At 47.9% G+C, this 15,928-nt stretch overlaps 1 protein-coding gene across 3 annotated transcripts in view; it reads right to left on the bottom strand.

Annotated features, from left to right (window-relative positions):
- Positions 1 to 5,857: 5,857 nt before the first annotated feature.
- The window catches only part of PIP4K2A (phosphatidylinositol-5-phosphate 4-kinase type 2 alpha), a 186,599-nt gene continuing 176,528 nt past the window's right edge, over positions 5,858 to 15,928 (bottom strand). For all 3 annotated transcript variants that reach the window (XM_053895455.1, XM_019460560.2, XM_019460562.2), the window contains 3 exons: positions 12,911 to 13,154; positions 10,711 to 10,814; positions 5,858 to 8,113 (listed from right to left, as the gene is read on the bottom strand). In XM_053895455.1, the coding sequence (XP_053751430.1) occupies positions 8,033 to 8,113; positions 10,711 to 10,814; positions 12,911 to 13,154 (429 nt within the window). In that variant the 3' untranslated portion in view covers positions 5,858 to 8,032. The remainder of the gene's footprint in view (positions 8,114 to 10,710; positions 10,815 to 12,910; positions 13,155 to 15,928) is intronic.

Below are 15,928 nucleotides of genomic sequence, written 5' to 3'. Positions count from 1 at the left end.
ATGTGGCTGTCATTTTTGTCTCCTGCTCTGTGCTGAGCAGGGGTGTGGGAGGCTATGGCATCAGTCCAAAGCACTGTCTCTCTTCTCCCCTAGACAACTAGACTGTGCTGACCAGTCCAGAGATTCAAAAGTGGTTAGACAGCAGCTCTGGAAAAGTCGGGGAGGTGGACGTAAAGATAAACTCCTTTCCTCCCTGGGGGTAGCTGACAGCAGGCAGGGAGTTTTCATCCACTCGCTCTGCCAGGCGGGGGGAAGGTCCGTGGCATCTGCCAGCCCAAGCTACTGTGTCCATTCTTCCCCAGGCAGCTAACTGTGCCAGACCTGACAGAGCTTCAAGACTGGCAAGACAAGGGCTAGTCTTCTGGGGAGACCTCTTGGAAAAGTTGGGGTGATGGATGTACAGACCAGTCTCTTCCTTCCCCTAGGTTAAGTGGGGGGCTGGGGTGGGGCCGCTCTTCCTGGTCGCGTGGTGCTTTGCCAGGCACAGGGACTCCCGTGAGACGGTGTCCTGAATCTCCCTACTGACTTCGGAGAGTCTAGTTTTGTGTTCTGTCAGATGCAGGAGCCTTTCAGTTTGTTTCCGGATTTCTCATAAAGAGACTGTCTGTGAATTGGTGCTCAATTGGGGTGTTTGTTGGGGGAAGGAGCGTCCGGGGCTTCCTCCTTCACCATCTTGCTGACATCACCCTGATTTCAGCTTGAAGGACTTCGCTGAGTGTTTATTTTGATTGGGAGGATCTGCTAGTGACAGATCTTCTCCGTTTTTGTCTATCTGAGAGTAAGGTAAAACACAAAAAAGCTCCCTTCTTCCCGAGATCCGGTTGTTTTCTTGAATGAAGGCGCCTCAAATTGCTGCAAGTTTTTGGCTCATGTCCAGAGTTCTAAAAAAGTAGATGATGACAGTTTTGCTACTATTCTGATTACTTTCATGGAGAAGTGGATTTTCAGAGGGTTTTATTCCATCATTGCTTTCCCCCTTGTTATTGAAGAAGCTCTGGAAGATTGGTGTCAGAGGTCTGCCAGAAAACCACAGCCAGTAAAAGCTATATATTAAAGTGATTTATTTAAAGGCATTGGTTTATGTGATTGCGAGGGCTTATTAGGTTAAGTCGAAAAAACATAGGCGAGGCTGTCAGGAAGGGTCGGCTGGAGCACTCAGGCATGAGCTGAAGCTGCTGTCCACAGGTAGAATGTCTCCTTCTGGAAAACCTCATTTCTGCTCGAAAGGCCTTATGGAATCAGGCCCACCCGCATCGTCTGCTGTAGTCTTTTTTAGTTAACGTCAATTGATTATAGACTCGAATCGCGTCTACAAGATGCCTTCACGGCAACACCTAGATTAGCGTTTGATCATTTTCATGAGGTCTCTGGGGAAACCAAGCCAACTATGACTGTGCAAATCAGATGAAGTACAAAGCTACAGGAACAGTTTGACTTCACATGGATTAAATGGAAGGAAATTGAGGACGTCTAATATTTTGGGAAACTTAGTGACGTGATGTAGTGCAAAGAACACGTAATGTCGTACAGAGAACACTGAGATGACCTGGCTGAAGCCTGGCGCTGTGATTGACTACCTCAGAGAGTTTACCAGTCTGTCGGAGCATCAGTCTTCTCAGTTGTGAAAAGAGAATAATAAAGATAAAACCACGGTATGAGATTTAAGTGAGAGAATGTGAGGGACCCCTGAGTTAATGTAAAGACTTGGTGAAAATTGAATTTCATCACACTGATGACTTAAAAACCCTTTTACATTACATCATTTAGAGGACCAAAAGCCAAGAGCATCTGTACATCCCTGGCCTACGTATCCCACCCCCACATGGGAACAGTGGGTGTGTGTCTGTCCGGTCAGCAAATCCCAGGTGTCCCTTAGTCTATCTGGTTCACTAGAGCAGTGATCAATACATACAGTTCATTTGTATATTTTAGGATTTTTGCTGCTGCTTGTTTTTGGTAAAAAGAGGCATTTAAAAAAATTTTTTTAACGTTTATTTATTTTTAAGACAGAGAGAGACAGAGCATGAACGGGGGAGGGTCACAGAGAGGGAGACACAGAATCTGAAACAGGCTCCAGGTTCTGAGCTGTCAGCACAGAGCCCGACGCGGGGCTCGAACTCACGGACCGTGAGATCACGACCTGAGCCGAAGTCGGCCGCTTAACTGACTGAGACACCCAGGCGCCCCTCTCTTTGTGGCATTTTATTTGATTAAAAGCTAAATTCCTAAGTCCATGTAGGAAAATATTAAAAGAAAAAACCACATGGCTTCATAGTTAAACATTCAGTGTTCGATTCGGGGAGTCTTATGTGACAATGTGAAGATATTCCACTTTGTGTGCCCTGTAGAGTGTCACCCACCACAGTAACGTGTTCTGTTTGTTCTGTGATCAGTTCCTTATTTTTAGAAAGACTTGCTAATTTATAGTAAATCAACTTTACCGTCTGGACAAAATGTGGGAGTGGGGTGGGGTGGGAGGATGGGTTCTATTCTCAGAATTTAAATGGAAAACTCCCTCCTTTTGCCTGGTCAAACCCTGGTTTGGAGATGTGTAAGTACAACCAAAGCAGGAAGAAGCTCCCTTCTGGACTTTTGGGGAAAAATATCTGAGGCCATCTAAGGCACCGAATCCCCAGGCTAATAAACTATTCATCCCCACACCACGAGGAAGCTTGAGGGGGGAAAATGGTAGGTAAACACCGGGAAAATAGAAATCCTTATATTTTAGTACTGTCATCTTTGGTAAAACTAAGTAAAAGTAGCACATTAGTTGCCACAGGATCCTTAACTAATACAATCTGAGGCCCCCCCCCCCACCAAATTTTTTTAAGTGTATATGAGTATACTAAAGTTGTGTAGAAAATGTCACATATGTTGAAGCAATCATCTGTTTGTATAGGACTTTAACAAAGCGATTGACTGAATGACTTCTATAAATGGATTTCTCAGTCAACTCCACTGGTAACTGCGATGGTAATTGAAGATGACCACAGCAATTTACTCAAAAACAAATTCACAAGGGAGTGTAACTTCAGTAAAAACCGAGGGCGATCATGACGTTGCCACACCTGTAGTAAAAGAATGAAAGAAATCTCAACTCCAGATCGGGGGGAGGAAGGTCTCTGTGGATCATATGGCAATCGTAGCTGAAGTCCACGGTTTTGCGGAGACTACTTTGTGGTACTAAAATGAGGCTGTTTCAGGGGCCGGCACACTTGCTCTGTAAAGGGCTCTCGTAAGTGTTTTAGGCTTTGTGGGCGTCGGGTCTCAGTCACAGCTACTGAGTCTGCCACTGTGGCTTGAAAGCAGCGATAGAAAATATGTGAACGGGCGTAGGTGTTTCCGTAAAACTACAAAAATCATGTGTTGGGCTGGATTGGCCCTCCGACTGTGGCTTGCTGACTCCTGCTCTAATCAGTAAGAAGCTGCCTCGTGCATATGTGTTAAGTATAGACAAGGGAGGCGGGAAGAGAGAAAGGGAGAGACAGAAAGAAGCATATTACAAAAAGTATTTAAAATGAGTGATTCATTTGGTGGGAGGGATTAATCGCTTAAGACCGTTTTCCAAACTGGCCGTCGGAAGTGAGACCTCTCGATTTAAAAAGTCAGGCAACAGTAAAGAAAATGCTGTTGGACTGAGAAAAAGATAGGAAAGGGAATAATACAGATTGACCCTCATAACATGAACCGTGGGAGGGTTGGTACAAAAGCCGGGAGGCTGCGTGCCGGCGGGGGCTCTCCAGACACAGCTGAGGGGCTTGGGAAAGAGGGGCCCTGCCGAAGGAAGGGTGGTGGTGAGGTCTTGGAGTCTGGAGAGGGTGCTGCGTCCATCAGTCAAGCCTTCAACTTCCAATCTTGAGCTGCCGGAGTTCCAGCCCTGGCCTTGCTGGCAACGATCATGTGCCCTCGGGCCAGTCACCTAGCTTGTGTGGGCCAAAGGTTCCTCATCTGTGACGCCTCCTCCAGCAGTAAGTGTGGGGTTGTGGAACACGGATGCATCACACTGGATTCCGAGAAACCCTGATCTCTTGTCCCTTCTCTTAAAAAGTCAAACACAAGCGTTTAAGAGTGAGAGAAAATTCCAGACTATGGCATGTAAGCGCCCTTTGGCAGGATTTTCACAGCATCACAAACAGGACTAAGACAAGCTTCTGGAGGGCATTCGGTTTAGATGAAGAGCTACCCCTTCAGAAAGAAGGAACTTTCAGTAATGGTTCTTGGTAACTTATCAACTCTCCTTTTCCAGAGACACTTTCCTGGTCTTCGGGGCCACTTTGCCACCAGTGCCTCTTTGATATGCCAACCGTTTAAAGGCGGCAGTTCAGTTAGTCAGGGAGAAGGGGACTGAGTGAAGGCTGCTGTGCACGTAACTCCTGTGCCTGGGAATTCAGAGGGCACAGCAAGTCTCCGCCCTTTAGGGAGAGCGACTTTTATATTTTTAACATAGTGGTCTCCAGATAATGTGGCTGGAGCTGACTAAAATGCTGTTTAAGAAGATGGGGAGGGAGGAAGAGATGGAAAGTGGTATTTTGAGACCTGGGAGAAGGCTTTTTATGTGCAGTATATACCGTGACCCCTGATTTTGTGCCAGTTAAACATTCCGTGTACAGTGATGGCTGGGGGCTTTCGGAGCACCGATGTTGAGAACTCCCGGGTGTAACTCCATGTTTCAGCCTCTTGGCCTTGCTTCCTCTTCACTATATCACTTCATTATATACATTTATACATTGTATACGTTACCAGCTCAGCATCCACAACCCCTGGTCTCTTGCACTTAACCCTTAATCACTTATTTCCAAAAGTGTTGTGTTAAGGATTAATGCTTCATACCAACTTTTGCCCTTCTGTGAATCTGCAGTAACCAGTTTTCTAGGACCAGTGTGAATCGAATCCAGAACATTAAACCATTGCTCTTTGCACAAGAAAACCCACAGAGCTTATGGGAATACTGGGACTAAGGGGCACAGCACCCCAAAACTTCATCACCGATACGGTCTAAAAAAAAAAAAAAAAGAGGACCCTAATAAAAATAGCAGTAGTTTTAAGTGTTGCTACATGGCCAGGAAATGGACAAATACCACGAATAAATGTGGCAGGTTCTCGTGAAGAGGACCTGAAGGGTGCCCGTGGTAGGAAACACTGGAAGGGGCTGCGTCTCTGGGACTGTTGTGAAGTAGAGGAAGGAGTGATTTGGAGGCAGACGTGAGGTGGTAACCCCAGGTAGAGCCCAGGGTGACCGCCCACATGGGGAGAAACCGACGGAGTTGGCGATGTTTGAGGGGTGCGTGGCTTGTGTATTCCTGTGTGGCACCGTTCGGCCAGGTGCGGTTTTCTGTGTCCACCTCGTGTTCCTCGTGGACTCAAGTGCACACGACTAAATGGGAAAAGTACATCACGCCCGATCCTTCCCTCACGTATCAATCGCGTTAGAACAAACACGCATTTTCAAAACGAATGCCGTAGCCGAACGGACTGTGTTTGCTAACCTGGCCCCGATGACGGTGGAATGCTCTAAGAGAGCCTTCCGTCCGTCGGCGGTGGCCCAATAAGAGTTTCAAACAATGCGGACGTAGAACTATGGTTGGTAAAAATGGAAAATAAAATGATATTTATAGGGTATTCACCGAAGAGATTTCTCTTCTCTGTTCATCTTACAGCAAGCCCATTTTGGTGTGGAAGTTTCCATTGTTTACTAATAAAATAATTCACAGGTTGAAGGCAAAGCTCTAGGTAGTGAAGAGATTCGGTTTTACTTGTACTTCTTCAAGGTGCAGCTGAAGGGACTCTTAGTACCGAGTCTTTAAATTGATTTGCATTGGAGAGAAACCCAGTGGAGACAGAGGAACGAGGGATCCACTTTGTGAGTCATCAAAGTGCTTTATTTTGTAAAGCCTGGCTCATGACTGGAGTGTATTGTTAGCACTAGGAGATACAAGGCAAACTTCCTCACTCTGTCCAAATAGTTCATCGACAGAAATGAATGACAGAGACTGTTACAGACAAAAAGAAAGCATTTTGTAAACTTCTAAAAGCATACACACACTGGCCACAAAGGAAATAGTTACTCAAATAATGTACGGGTACCTTATCTTTACTTCAGGGTCTCACCTCTGTAGTCTTGGGCCAAAGAAACCACAGTATAACTTCAGAATACTCGAACTGACTTGATTCCAGAATGGAAGGGGGAGGGGGCAGACCAGTCTCGATGAATTCAAATGCGTAAAATACGGATTCGGACAACCATGTCATGGTGGTAACACCATCTACCGTGGAGGACGAACCCGGGGGAAGTCCATAATGGTCCGGTGGTGTTGCTGCTGGCCTCCGGAGGTCCTGACTTGCCATCAGCACGTGTTTTCTGAAGTAAACCCACACACACTGGGCACAGTTGCAGCCCTGATCAGCCCGGAAGTAAAGTCACTGCAAGAGGCAGTATGGCAGGGGGTATTTGTGAGTTGTGAGTAATCACTGGAGGGTGGATTTTTTTTTTTTTTTTTCTTTTCTGAAACTGCCTACAAAAATCATCTCATGTTTTACACAAAGAATTTCAAAGGCACAGCTTTAGCACAGTGTATAAGTTGATAACCTACTCTAAGCAAGTCTAGTATTTTAGCTTGACGCCTTTCAGAAAATGCCAGAAAGTTGGTAAATACATGATCGATGTTGAAAATTTATAAACTGATTAAAACACAATCAGCACAGTTTAGGGCAATGAACTTACATAACCAGATTCGGGTTAAACATTAAAAAAAAAAAAATCATCGGGTTGATAAATGTACATCTGGAGGAAACAAAACCACCTTTTACTTTCATCGTAGAAGACTGCCTACCGTGTACTTTGAATAAAACACTCACCCAAAAACATGACTGCAGGGTACATTTCAAAATATGACAAACATTATTTCACCTACACTGTAAAATGACTTTACATGTAAACTTCAAAAATCACATGCTGTACATTAAATTTTTAGATTCAAAAATATCCCTGTTTTCCTAATAATGTAAACAGTAAAATTGAGGGTTTCAGTTAAAGGGATAATTCATAACAAAATACCACTGTTTAAACAATGGTCAAACATAAACATCTTATAATTTAGATCTGCCGTCGTTAACAGGAGAGTTCAGAGTTCTAATGCTTTGCTCACCTTCCCACAGTAGGAGATGTAGATACCATTGCCCGAAACTATGCACTTTTCAGGTAAGCTTTATTTTTATTTTGTAGCATAAATTCCTATATTGCAACATAAGAGTGTAACAGTGAAGAAGCTCCAGGCAAGAAAAGAGAAGTAAGCAGTTTTCCTGGACATACTTACTGAGGTGAAAAATGTACAGGGAAGAGTCACTAGGGGCATCAGCTTCTTGCTGGAGGAGGGGCATTTGTTCCCGGACCCCGGGGGGCCCCCCCGCCCCTGGACACCGTGTGGAGGCGGAACCCTGAAGCAGGGCACGCCCCCGCCTGGTGCCAGGGGCCCGGGGCACAGCTGTTAAGGAGCGTCAGCGTGCGTGGTAGAAATGTAACATTCGCAGTAAGTTTTTTTCTTTTAATCACCATCATTATTATCATCATTATTATTATCTTCATTATTATTATGAATACTGTCACATCTTTCAACTCCAAAAAATAAACTGATCCACAGTTTATCGTGTGATGCCAACATGGTTGGTCTGACATGCATTTCCTTCATCCCCTCCCCCCGCACGTGCTCATTCATTCATTCATTCGTCCGCAGCTGGAATCAGAGGGTTGTTGCCCAAACACACCCTGACTGAAGCTGATCAGTTTTCATTAATTAATTAATTTTTAAGACACGCACGCACACACACGCGCACACACACACACGTGTCAGAAATAGCTAGAACGATGCTGGGAAATATCAGGTAGCTGTTAAAGCGAGTAGCCTCCAAATCAGTCATCTTGGCCTGAAGATGTAAACGAGGAGGTGTGCTTCACTGAGTTTGGTTTTCATTTTTCCTACGCCGAAGCCACCTCTGTCCTTCCCATGCTCATGTCCGTCCGAGGTCATGTGGGAGGTTACGTCAAGATGTGGCCAATAAAGTCCAAAAAGCGCTTTGAATACTGTTCTGGGTTCACGGTCGAGATCTCTGCACCAGCCTAGGCAGATGGAAAGGAGAGGAATATCGATATAATCACTACTCAGTATGTAGAGCATTGTTTTCAATTGCGGCTAAACATAAAGCTAATAATAATAATCTGTGCCCCGTTCTTAAAACAGAACTCAGAATTCTATCTTGGATATTGCATCTGAATATCTGAATGGTCCAGGTTCTTAGGATCTGTGTGAAAACGAGGCAGAGAGGCTGAACCACAGATGCTGTTATCACACATACTGTGACTGTAGCAACTGAAAAAAACACCTTGAACTAGCCACGTCTGGGATGTTCCTTTCAAACAGTGGACTCCGTGTGGCCTACATCCGGAAGCCATGTAATCAATGTTTGTTTTTCAGGAGAACAGATTGGAGATACCTTGAGAATGACACAAACAGCAACATTCGGCTGAAGGGGAATTCCAACGACAACGACCTAGGATTGCGTTTCTCTTCCAGGACCCGGGTAAGTGGCTGAGTGCTCAAACGAGAGGGGTGACAGCAGCAGCAGGGTCCGTGTCAGCTGGCACCGTAACCAGGTGGGACGTGAGGCTGCTGATCGCACCTCCCCCAGCAGGGCACAGCAGTGCCATTGTTCCCCTTCACAGTGACCCGCTCAGGGCAAGGAAGCAGGGGCCCCTCGAGGAGGCTCAGTGGGGGACTTCCTATTACCAGAGGCGATGCTGGCGACCAGACTCGAGGTCTGGAGTTACCAGCCAGTTTCCTGAGCTGCAAAGGGCAAGACCAGTTTTACTAAGTCACCAGGTGCTATTTTTAGACACCCATAGTCACTGGGGAACCTGTAATTTCCATGCCTGGCCTGGGCCGCCGGGATCTCCACGGACGAGCCTGGGCCTCGAAGGCAGAGAATAGTTCCCAGCAGCTCAGCACGGCATTCCTTTGCTAAGAGTAAGGTCTTGCTCCTGCAGATGCAAACTGTACACAGTTTCAGGCCATGTGGTGTATGACGGAGCCGGGCTGGTGCCTTCCAGTGGAGACTCGAGTGGAGCCACGTTTGCCACGGCAAATTTCCAATTTCACGTGGTGTGTGATGTTACGGTGAGAATGGGGAAGGAGGGGAACGAACACGGAGCACCTCCCCGGCGCTCGGCCTGTTCGCCTCACGTCTCCTCCACAAGACCCCTTCAGCAAGGCAGTGGGGCTCCCTTCTTAGTTGGGGGACCTGAAGCTCTCGCGGTTACACGGCCGGGAAAGCTGAAATCGGGGTTCTGAGCCAGTTCTGTCTCTGTAGTATGCCCGTGGTTCTCCATCAGAGGTGAGCATCGGAATGACTACGGAGCCGTTGAGGGACCTCCCCCAGCTTCTTGGCCCGGACTCAGAATCGGGGAAGGGGACTGTGGGCCTGGCACGCACACACTTCACAAATGCCATGCGGGAGGCTGCGATGCCAGCAGGTGAGAGCCGCCGGGTGCCCTCCTCTCTCACCGACGCAGGAGTTCCGGCACTTTCACTGGGCCGGGGGAGGTCTTGGTCATGCTTTGCACGCGGTTGGAATACCGTAAGTAGTGGCTGATGGTGCAACTGAAATGTTTCTTTGGCAAACAGAATATGGTTTTGGGCTGGTTCCCTTGCTGGGAGGGCAGCCTAGCCGGTTTGATTGTAAAATACAGAAAAAGAGCCTTTAATAGAGGCTGATGTTCTGGTGTATCCTGGCTGGTTGTACACACTACTGCTCCTTCCAGTGTGAACAAGCCAAGACACAAGTCTGTCTCTATGGGATGGGGGTCTGCAGCCTTTTTAGCAACACCTGGAAAGCCGAAATGAATCTCTACGATACAAGCATAATGGATACTCACCACCTGGGAGGTTCAGCCAGGCAGGTGGGATTGCTGGTAGGGCATGGGGCCGGGACTAGCACAGAGCAAGGGGCCGGGCTAGGTCCTGGGGAGCAGTCCCATTTCTACCACTTTCTAGTGCCGTGACCCTGACAAGTTACCATTTACGCTTTCTTCCTCAGTTTCTTCAGCTGATAAACAGGGATACAGGCTTGTCATGGGGATTCAGTAAGCCAACATATGCCTAGAATAGTGATAATTTAGAGCAAGAACAATAAAGGTGAGGAATTTATGTTATTAAACTTTGATCTTGCACCCAAAAGTTTTCTGTAGTAAAAAATACACAATTCGCTGTGCAAAAAGAAAGATAATACTGCATATCTGGGAAGTGTCTGAAGCACAGAAGAGTGCTTCAGTTCTGAACATTTTACAGTTTTGAGAATTCATGTTAAAACACTTAGTTATCTTCACTTTTGTCTTTGAAGCATTTTTCAAACAAAAACGAATTCGCACAATATTCTAGAGATGCACGTGTGTGCTAATACCCCAGTGTGGAAAAAGACGACTGGCCGCTGAGTTGAAGTGACCTGCCCAAAGCATAGGGAGTCGTGGTGGGAGCTGGTATTAGCTGTTGGCATTTGCTGGCTCCAAATCTCGCACTCGGAACATGAACCCCCCAAGGTAACAAGAACCCCTGAGGGACTCTGGACAGCTCAGTGGGAGGGAGGCAACCACAGCTGGTCCCTGTACTCCAGACTGCAGCAAGGGCCCAAGAGCAGAGAAGGAAACAAAGTGGAGATACTTACGCCATGTTTAACAGTTTTTGCAGCGTGGGCAGCTTTCTTTTTTGCATCATAATGAGTCAAGATGTCAATAATTGCCATAAAGTACACCTCTTTCCTGGGCGAGTCTGTAAAGGGATGAGAGAGAGCAGTGATTGTGGGACAAATGACGCCACCTGGAAAGGCACGTCCTGGGGGTGAGGGACTCAGGACAGAACAGGGTTTGGAGGAGTCTGAAAACTAAGGCCATGTCCATGTAAGTTCAGACACATTCTAAAAAAAAACTTTTACCCCCTCCTCCATGTTTTATGGAGTAGAGAGATGGGCAGACTGGGTGAGGGGACTGGGAGAGACCGGCTTCCGGTTATGGGAGGAACAAGTCACGGAGCAGAAAGGCACAGCGTAGGGAACACAGCAGTGACTCGGCACCAGGGCTGAGAGGTGGGCAGGTGCGGGCACGGCAGAAAGCCCAGCGCAGCGCCGAAAATCACTGTGTTGTCCACCGGAAGTTAACGTTAACACTGTGTATCAGCTATCCCCAAACACAAAAAAAGTTAACTGATAAATAAAATAGCAATTTGGAAAAAGCATCCACGTAACTCCTGCATATCCCTGTTAAACAGCTTAACTTTCCCCAATTCTCTCTCAATTCAAAAAGTAAAAAAGTATCACCCTAGGATGTTACCAGTAGAGGTCCAAGGGGGAGGTGGTTTTTAATTTTTGTCAATCTGCATTTTCTTTAACGATTATGGATTGCTTTGGTGTAGAGAGAGATGCTCATACAACAGGTAGATGGAATTACGCTCCTCACTCCTAGTCTACCGCTAACTACAGGTGCACCTTGCTTTACGGCGCTTTGCACATACCGCGTTTTCCACAGGTTGAAGGTTTATGGCAACCCTGTGTCAAGCAAGTCTGCTGGCACCATTTTCCCAATGGCATTTGCTCACTTCGTGACTCCGACACATTCTGGTAATCCTAGCAACAGTTTAAACTTTTTCATTATTGTATTTGCATGGTGATCTGTGATCAGTGATTACAACTCACTGAAGGCTCAGATGATGGTTAGTATAGTATATTTTAGCGATAAAGTATTTTTAAAATAAGGTACGTACATTGTTTATTAAAGATATAATGCTGTTGCACACTTAAGAGACTATACAGCAGTGTAAACATAACTTCTATATGTACCAGGAAACCAGAACATTCATCTGACTCACGTGGTGGTGGTGGTCTAGAACTGACCCTGCAACACCTTTGAGGTGTGCCTGTCCTTACAACCGTTCATAATTCTGAGTCTAGCATCAGAACTGCAGAAAGGCATTTATCATCTCTAAGATCCGTCTTCCACGTATTTCCACAAATAGGCTGTTTTAATTATAAACAATAAGAAAAGTACATTTGACTACATCTCATTTTCTGCACTGAAGAAAATTTTGGGGAGCAAAATAACAACTCAAGCTCACTTGGCTGATATGCCACATCTTTTTTTTTTTTTTTCTTAAACAATGATGAACCACAATTTTTATTACTCAAAAAATAAGAGGCCTGTTTTTACCCTACCTCCAAATTATCTTGGTTTTCTCATGTCTCAGTAGCTAAGGTAGAAGGTGATATTCCTTCAAATATCCAGTCACCCAGATTTGGAGGATTAAGATTGGGCTCACTTAGACAAGAGGGCCATAGAGACCCCTTAATGGGCGGCCAGGGGGCACGGCAGAGGACAGACAGACACAACAGCAGACCAGACGCCCTCATCCCACGCCCTGGGCCAGCTTCAGCGCTCCTGAAAGGGGAAGGGCCGGTAGCGGTAGCGATGAGCCTCCCTCCCCTGGGAGGCACACTAGGGACCTCGTGTGTGCCTAGCTCAGGATGGATTCCTGACGTTTTGGATCCACGTAAGAGATGGCGAAGAAAAAAAATTTTTTAAACGTTTCTTCTATATGTTATCTGTCCGCACCTAAGTGTGGGTACGTGGGTGTTATAGTTTGTGGCTTCACTCCATTCCAACATCACAAAATTCAAGGGCCCGATCACATCCCGTTTCAAAACCAGAGATGAGCTCCCCTTAACATGCTCGTGTCCCTGAGTCAGCTACTGAGGCTCTGGAGAAAAAGCCTTGGAGGGCAGCAGACTTTTAACCGGGATTATGATTACTGGTGGGAAACAATGCAAAAATCAAGTCACTTCATAGATAAAAAGAGGTGGTAAGAGCTCAGCTTACTTTCGTGGCACTTAATCCCATAAACGTCAATGTTGGGATCAAACTCCCCCGGGGCCAAAGGCGGTGAGCTGTTGAGCGTGTTTCCAGGACTGTCCGGAGGGGTTCCCACGGGGTGGGTGCCGTCGCTCTCCCCCTCCTCTTCCCCGTCGTTCTCCTCGCACTCCACCTCCTCCTGCTCGGCTCGCTCCACATCATGGATTCCCACCAGCAGGCTGTAGTCCATGAGCTTCAACTGGGCGAGAAACTGAGGGTGGGAGGCAGCGGGGTCAGTCAGGCCTTCAAACCCCAGATCTGGAGAAGACAAGCTCGGGAAAACGCACACGGGGGAAGGCTGTGAGCCAGGGGGCGGCAGAAACGAGAAGAGGGTCTCCCCGAGAGGCGGCCAGCCGGGAGCCTCCTTTGTGATGCTCTCCCAGCCCCGCGGAAGCTTCGCGGGCCGAAGACGGAGCCCCACACCCCAGGCCGGCCCGGCGCTGGTAGTATTTTCCCTGAGACGCCAAGCTGGATGCCGAGAGGCGGGCACACATCCCAGGGAGGCTGGATTCCCCCAGAGAGCACAGCACATGGCTGGCAAGGAGGGAAGAGAGCTGCTCTCCCAACAACGAAGACTGGCCGAGGGGAAAGACCAGGGGCCTCCCAAGTGGCTTCCAGCAGTCTCTTGTGAAAGCACTTGGAAATTCAGCACACTGGGCTGAGGACGTGAGTACGCTGTCCGTCCCCACTAAGTAAAAGCCCAAATGTCCCAACTGACCAGCAGACGCCTGTGTCAGTGCTCGTGAGTAACACAGTCCTGTCCTGCTCAGGTTTCCTTCTGGAAGTGGGGAGGACGGAGGAGCTGAGGGCGTGGTCTACTTCGCACGAGGCAGCACAGGCCCAGGACCCCCGTCCCCGCTCGTCCCGTTCCAGCCGCGGGTAGGACGGAACGTGGGCCGAGACCTGGCTCTGGGGGTCAGCCTGCCTCTCCTACTCCTCTCGGGACTTCTCACGCCATTTTTCTTTTCTCTTCTTAGGAGACGCACCCAGACACGTGTTCTAATCGCTCCATTAAAGTGTGGCTAGAACTGAGGGCAAAACGTGCCGGCCCGTCTGCTGGCTAAAACCCCACAGCTCCCCGGTCCCCACCCAGCTGGCTCCGCACAGGGTCCGGTTCTGCTCCCACCCCGTGCCCATGGCCCAAGAAGACGCAGGGCCCCGACTCTCGGAGGGCCTGATGCCACCCTCGTTCAGTGACGCAGAGCAGCCAGCTGGCCTCCGGCCATCCCGGCAGAAGTTAGGACATGAACTTCCTTACACAAAGGGCAAGCATGTGAAATGACCGGTCTTGGGAGTTCTGGCCGAAAATGAGTGAAACAAAATCCATTTGTGGAGACCTGCAGGAACCCCCCCCCCCCCCCGCCCCGGCCCCCCAGCCTGTAGGGAAGCAGCTCGGTGTCTGAGCTGAAGGAGAAGCCAGGAGGGGACCTCGCACGCCAGCTGTGCCCAGAGGCCTTCCCGTTCCTCACCAGCCCAGGCCTCCTCCTGCTCTCCTCTTTCTTAGCTCCCATTTCCATGTCTTCCCACCACGAATCCCCTGGGGCCAGGCTGACTCTTCCTCATTGAAGCTCAGGGGGAAAAAAGAAATCACACAAATCCTCGTTTAGGCGTGTAAGCAAGGTAGGAGAACCCTAATACCTAAAAACTGATAACGTGCAAACCCTTTGCCAAAAGAGTACTCAGCAGCCAACAGGTACACAAAAAGATGCTCCACATCACTCCTCATCAGGGAAATGCAAATCAAAACCGCAACGAGGGGGTCACACCTGTCAGAATGGCTGGTGTCAGAAAGACGAGATAACAGGTGTTGGCCAGGATGTGGAGAAAAGAGAAGCTTGTGCACTGTCGGTGGGGATGTAAATCGGTGCGGCCAGCATGGAAAACGGTATGAAAATTCCTCAAGGAATTAAAAACAGAACTACCCTACGAGCCAGCAATCCCAGTTCCGGGTGCATATCCACAGGAAACAAAACCATTATCTCGAAGATATATCTGTACTCCCATGTCCGCTGCAGCATTATTCATCATAGCCAAGGTATGGAAATGACCTGTCAGTGGATAACTGGATCGAGAGAATGGGGTATGTGTACACTGAGGAATGTTGTTTCATCTTAAAAAAGAAAGAAAAATTCTGTCACTGTGAACCCGCTGGGCGTTACGCTAGACGAAATAAGCCAGACGGGAAAGACAAATACCGTGTGGTATCACTTATGTGTGTGTGTATGTTGCGGGGGGGGGGGGGGGGGGGTGAACTCACAGAATCAGTAGAAAAGTGGTTGCCAGGAGCCGGTGGGGGTGGTGTGGAAGAACTAAGGAGAGTTGGAAAAAGGGTGCAAACCTACAGCTATCAGATGTGTAAGGTCTGAGGATCTGACGCACAACGTGGTGACTGTAGTTGGTAACACCGTGTCGCGTATAACTGAAAATCGCTAAGAGGGTAGGACTTAAACGTTCTCACCAGGAGAACAAAAAAAGGTAAATATCTGAGGTAATGGTTGTGTTCCTAACTTGATGGGGGAATCCTCTGACAATGGATACGTACAGCAAATCATCACCGTAAACACTTTAAATATCTTAGAATAGTATTTGTAAGTAAGCGTTACTTATTCCAGTTACAAAAAAAAAAGACAAAAAAACCCCAAAACCACAAAACAGTAACAAAACACAGTGCTGGTTCTCATGCCTTGAATCAATTTTCTGAGCCCAAGAGAGAGAGGAAGCTCCTGTTCCTCCCATGGTCTTCCCTAAACTCCCCCTTTAAAGTAAATCACAGAACCACCTTTCTGGGCCCACCTCGCTCAGCTAGACTTTGTCTGGTGGACAAAGACTGCTCATCGTGCCGTGGCCCCTGGCAGGTGCTGGGCTTTGGGGTGACCAGGAACTCACGTGGGCAACCGTCCCTCTCTCGAGTGAATGACAACGCGTTAAGACCCGTGAATCTCCTACCGACGTGGCCAGCCGCCCAGCCGTGTAGCCAGATCTGGG

This window comes from Panthera pardus, unplaced genomic scaffold (genome assembly GCF_024362965.1).
Source record: "Panthera pardus isolate Hobbes unplaced genomic scaffold, ASM2436296v1 HiC_scaffold_6, whole genome shotgun sequence".
Classification (NCBI taxonomy): domain Eukaryota; kingdom Metazoa; phylum Chordata; class Mammalia; order Carnivora; family Felidae; genus Panthera; species Panthera pardus.
The sequence above is the reverse complement of the archived record's forward strand: the minus strand, read 5'-3'. Positions and strand labels throughout refer to the sequence as shown.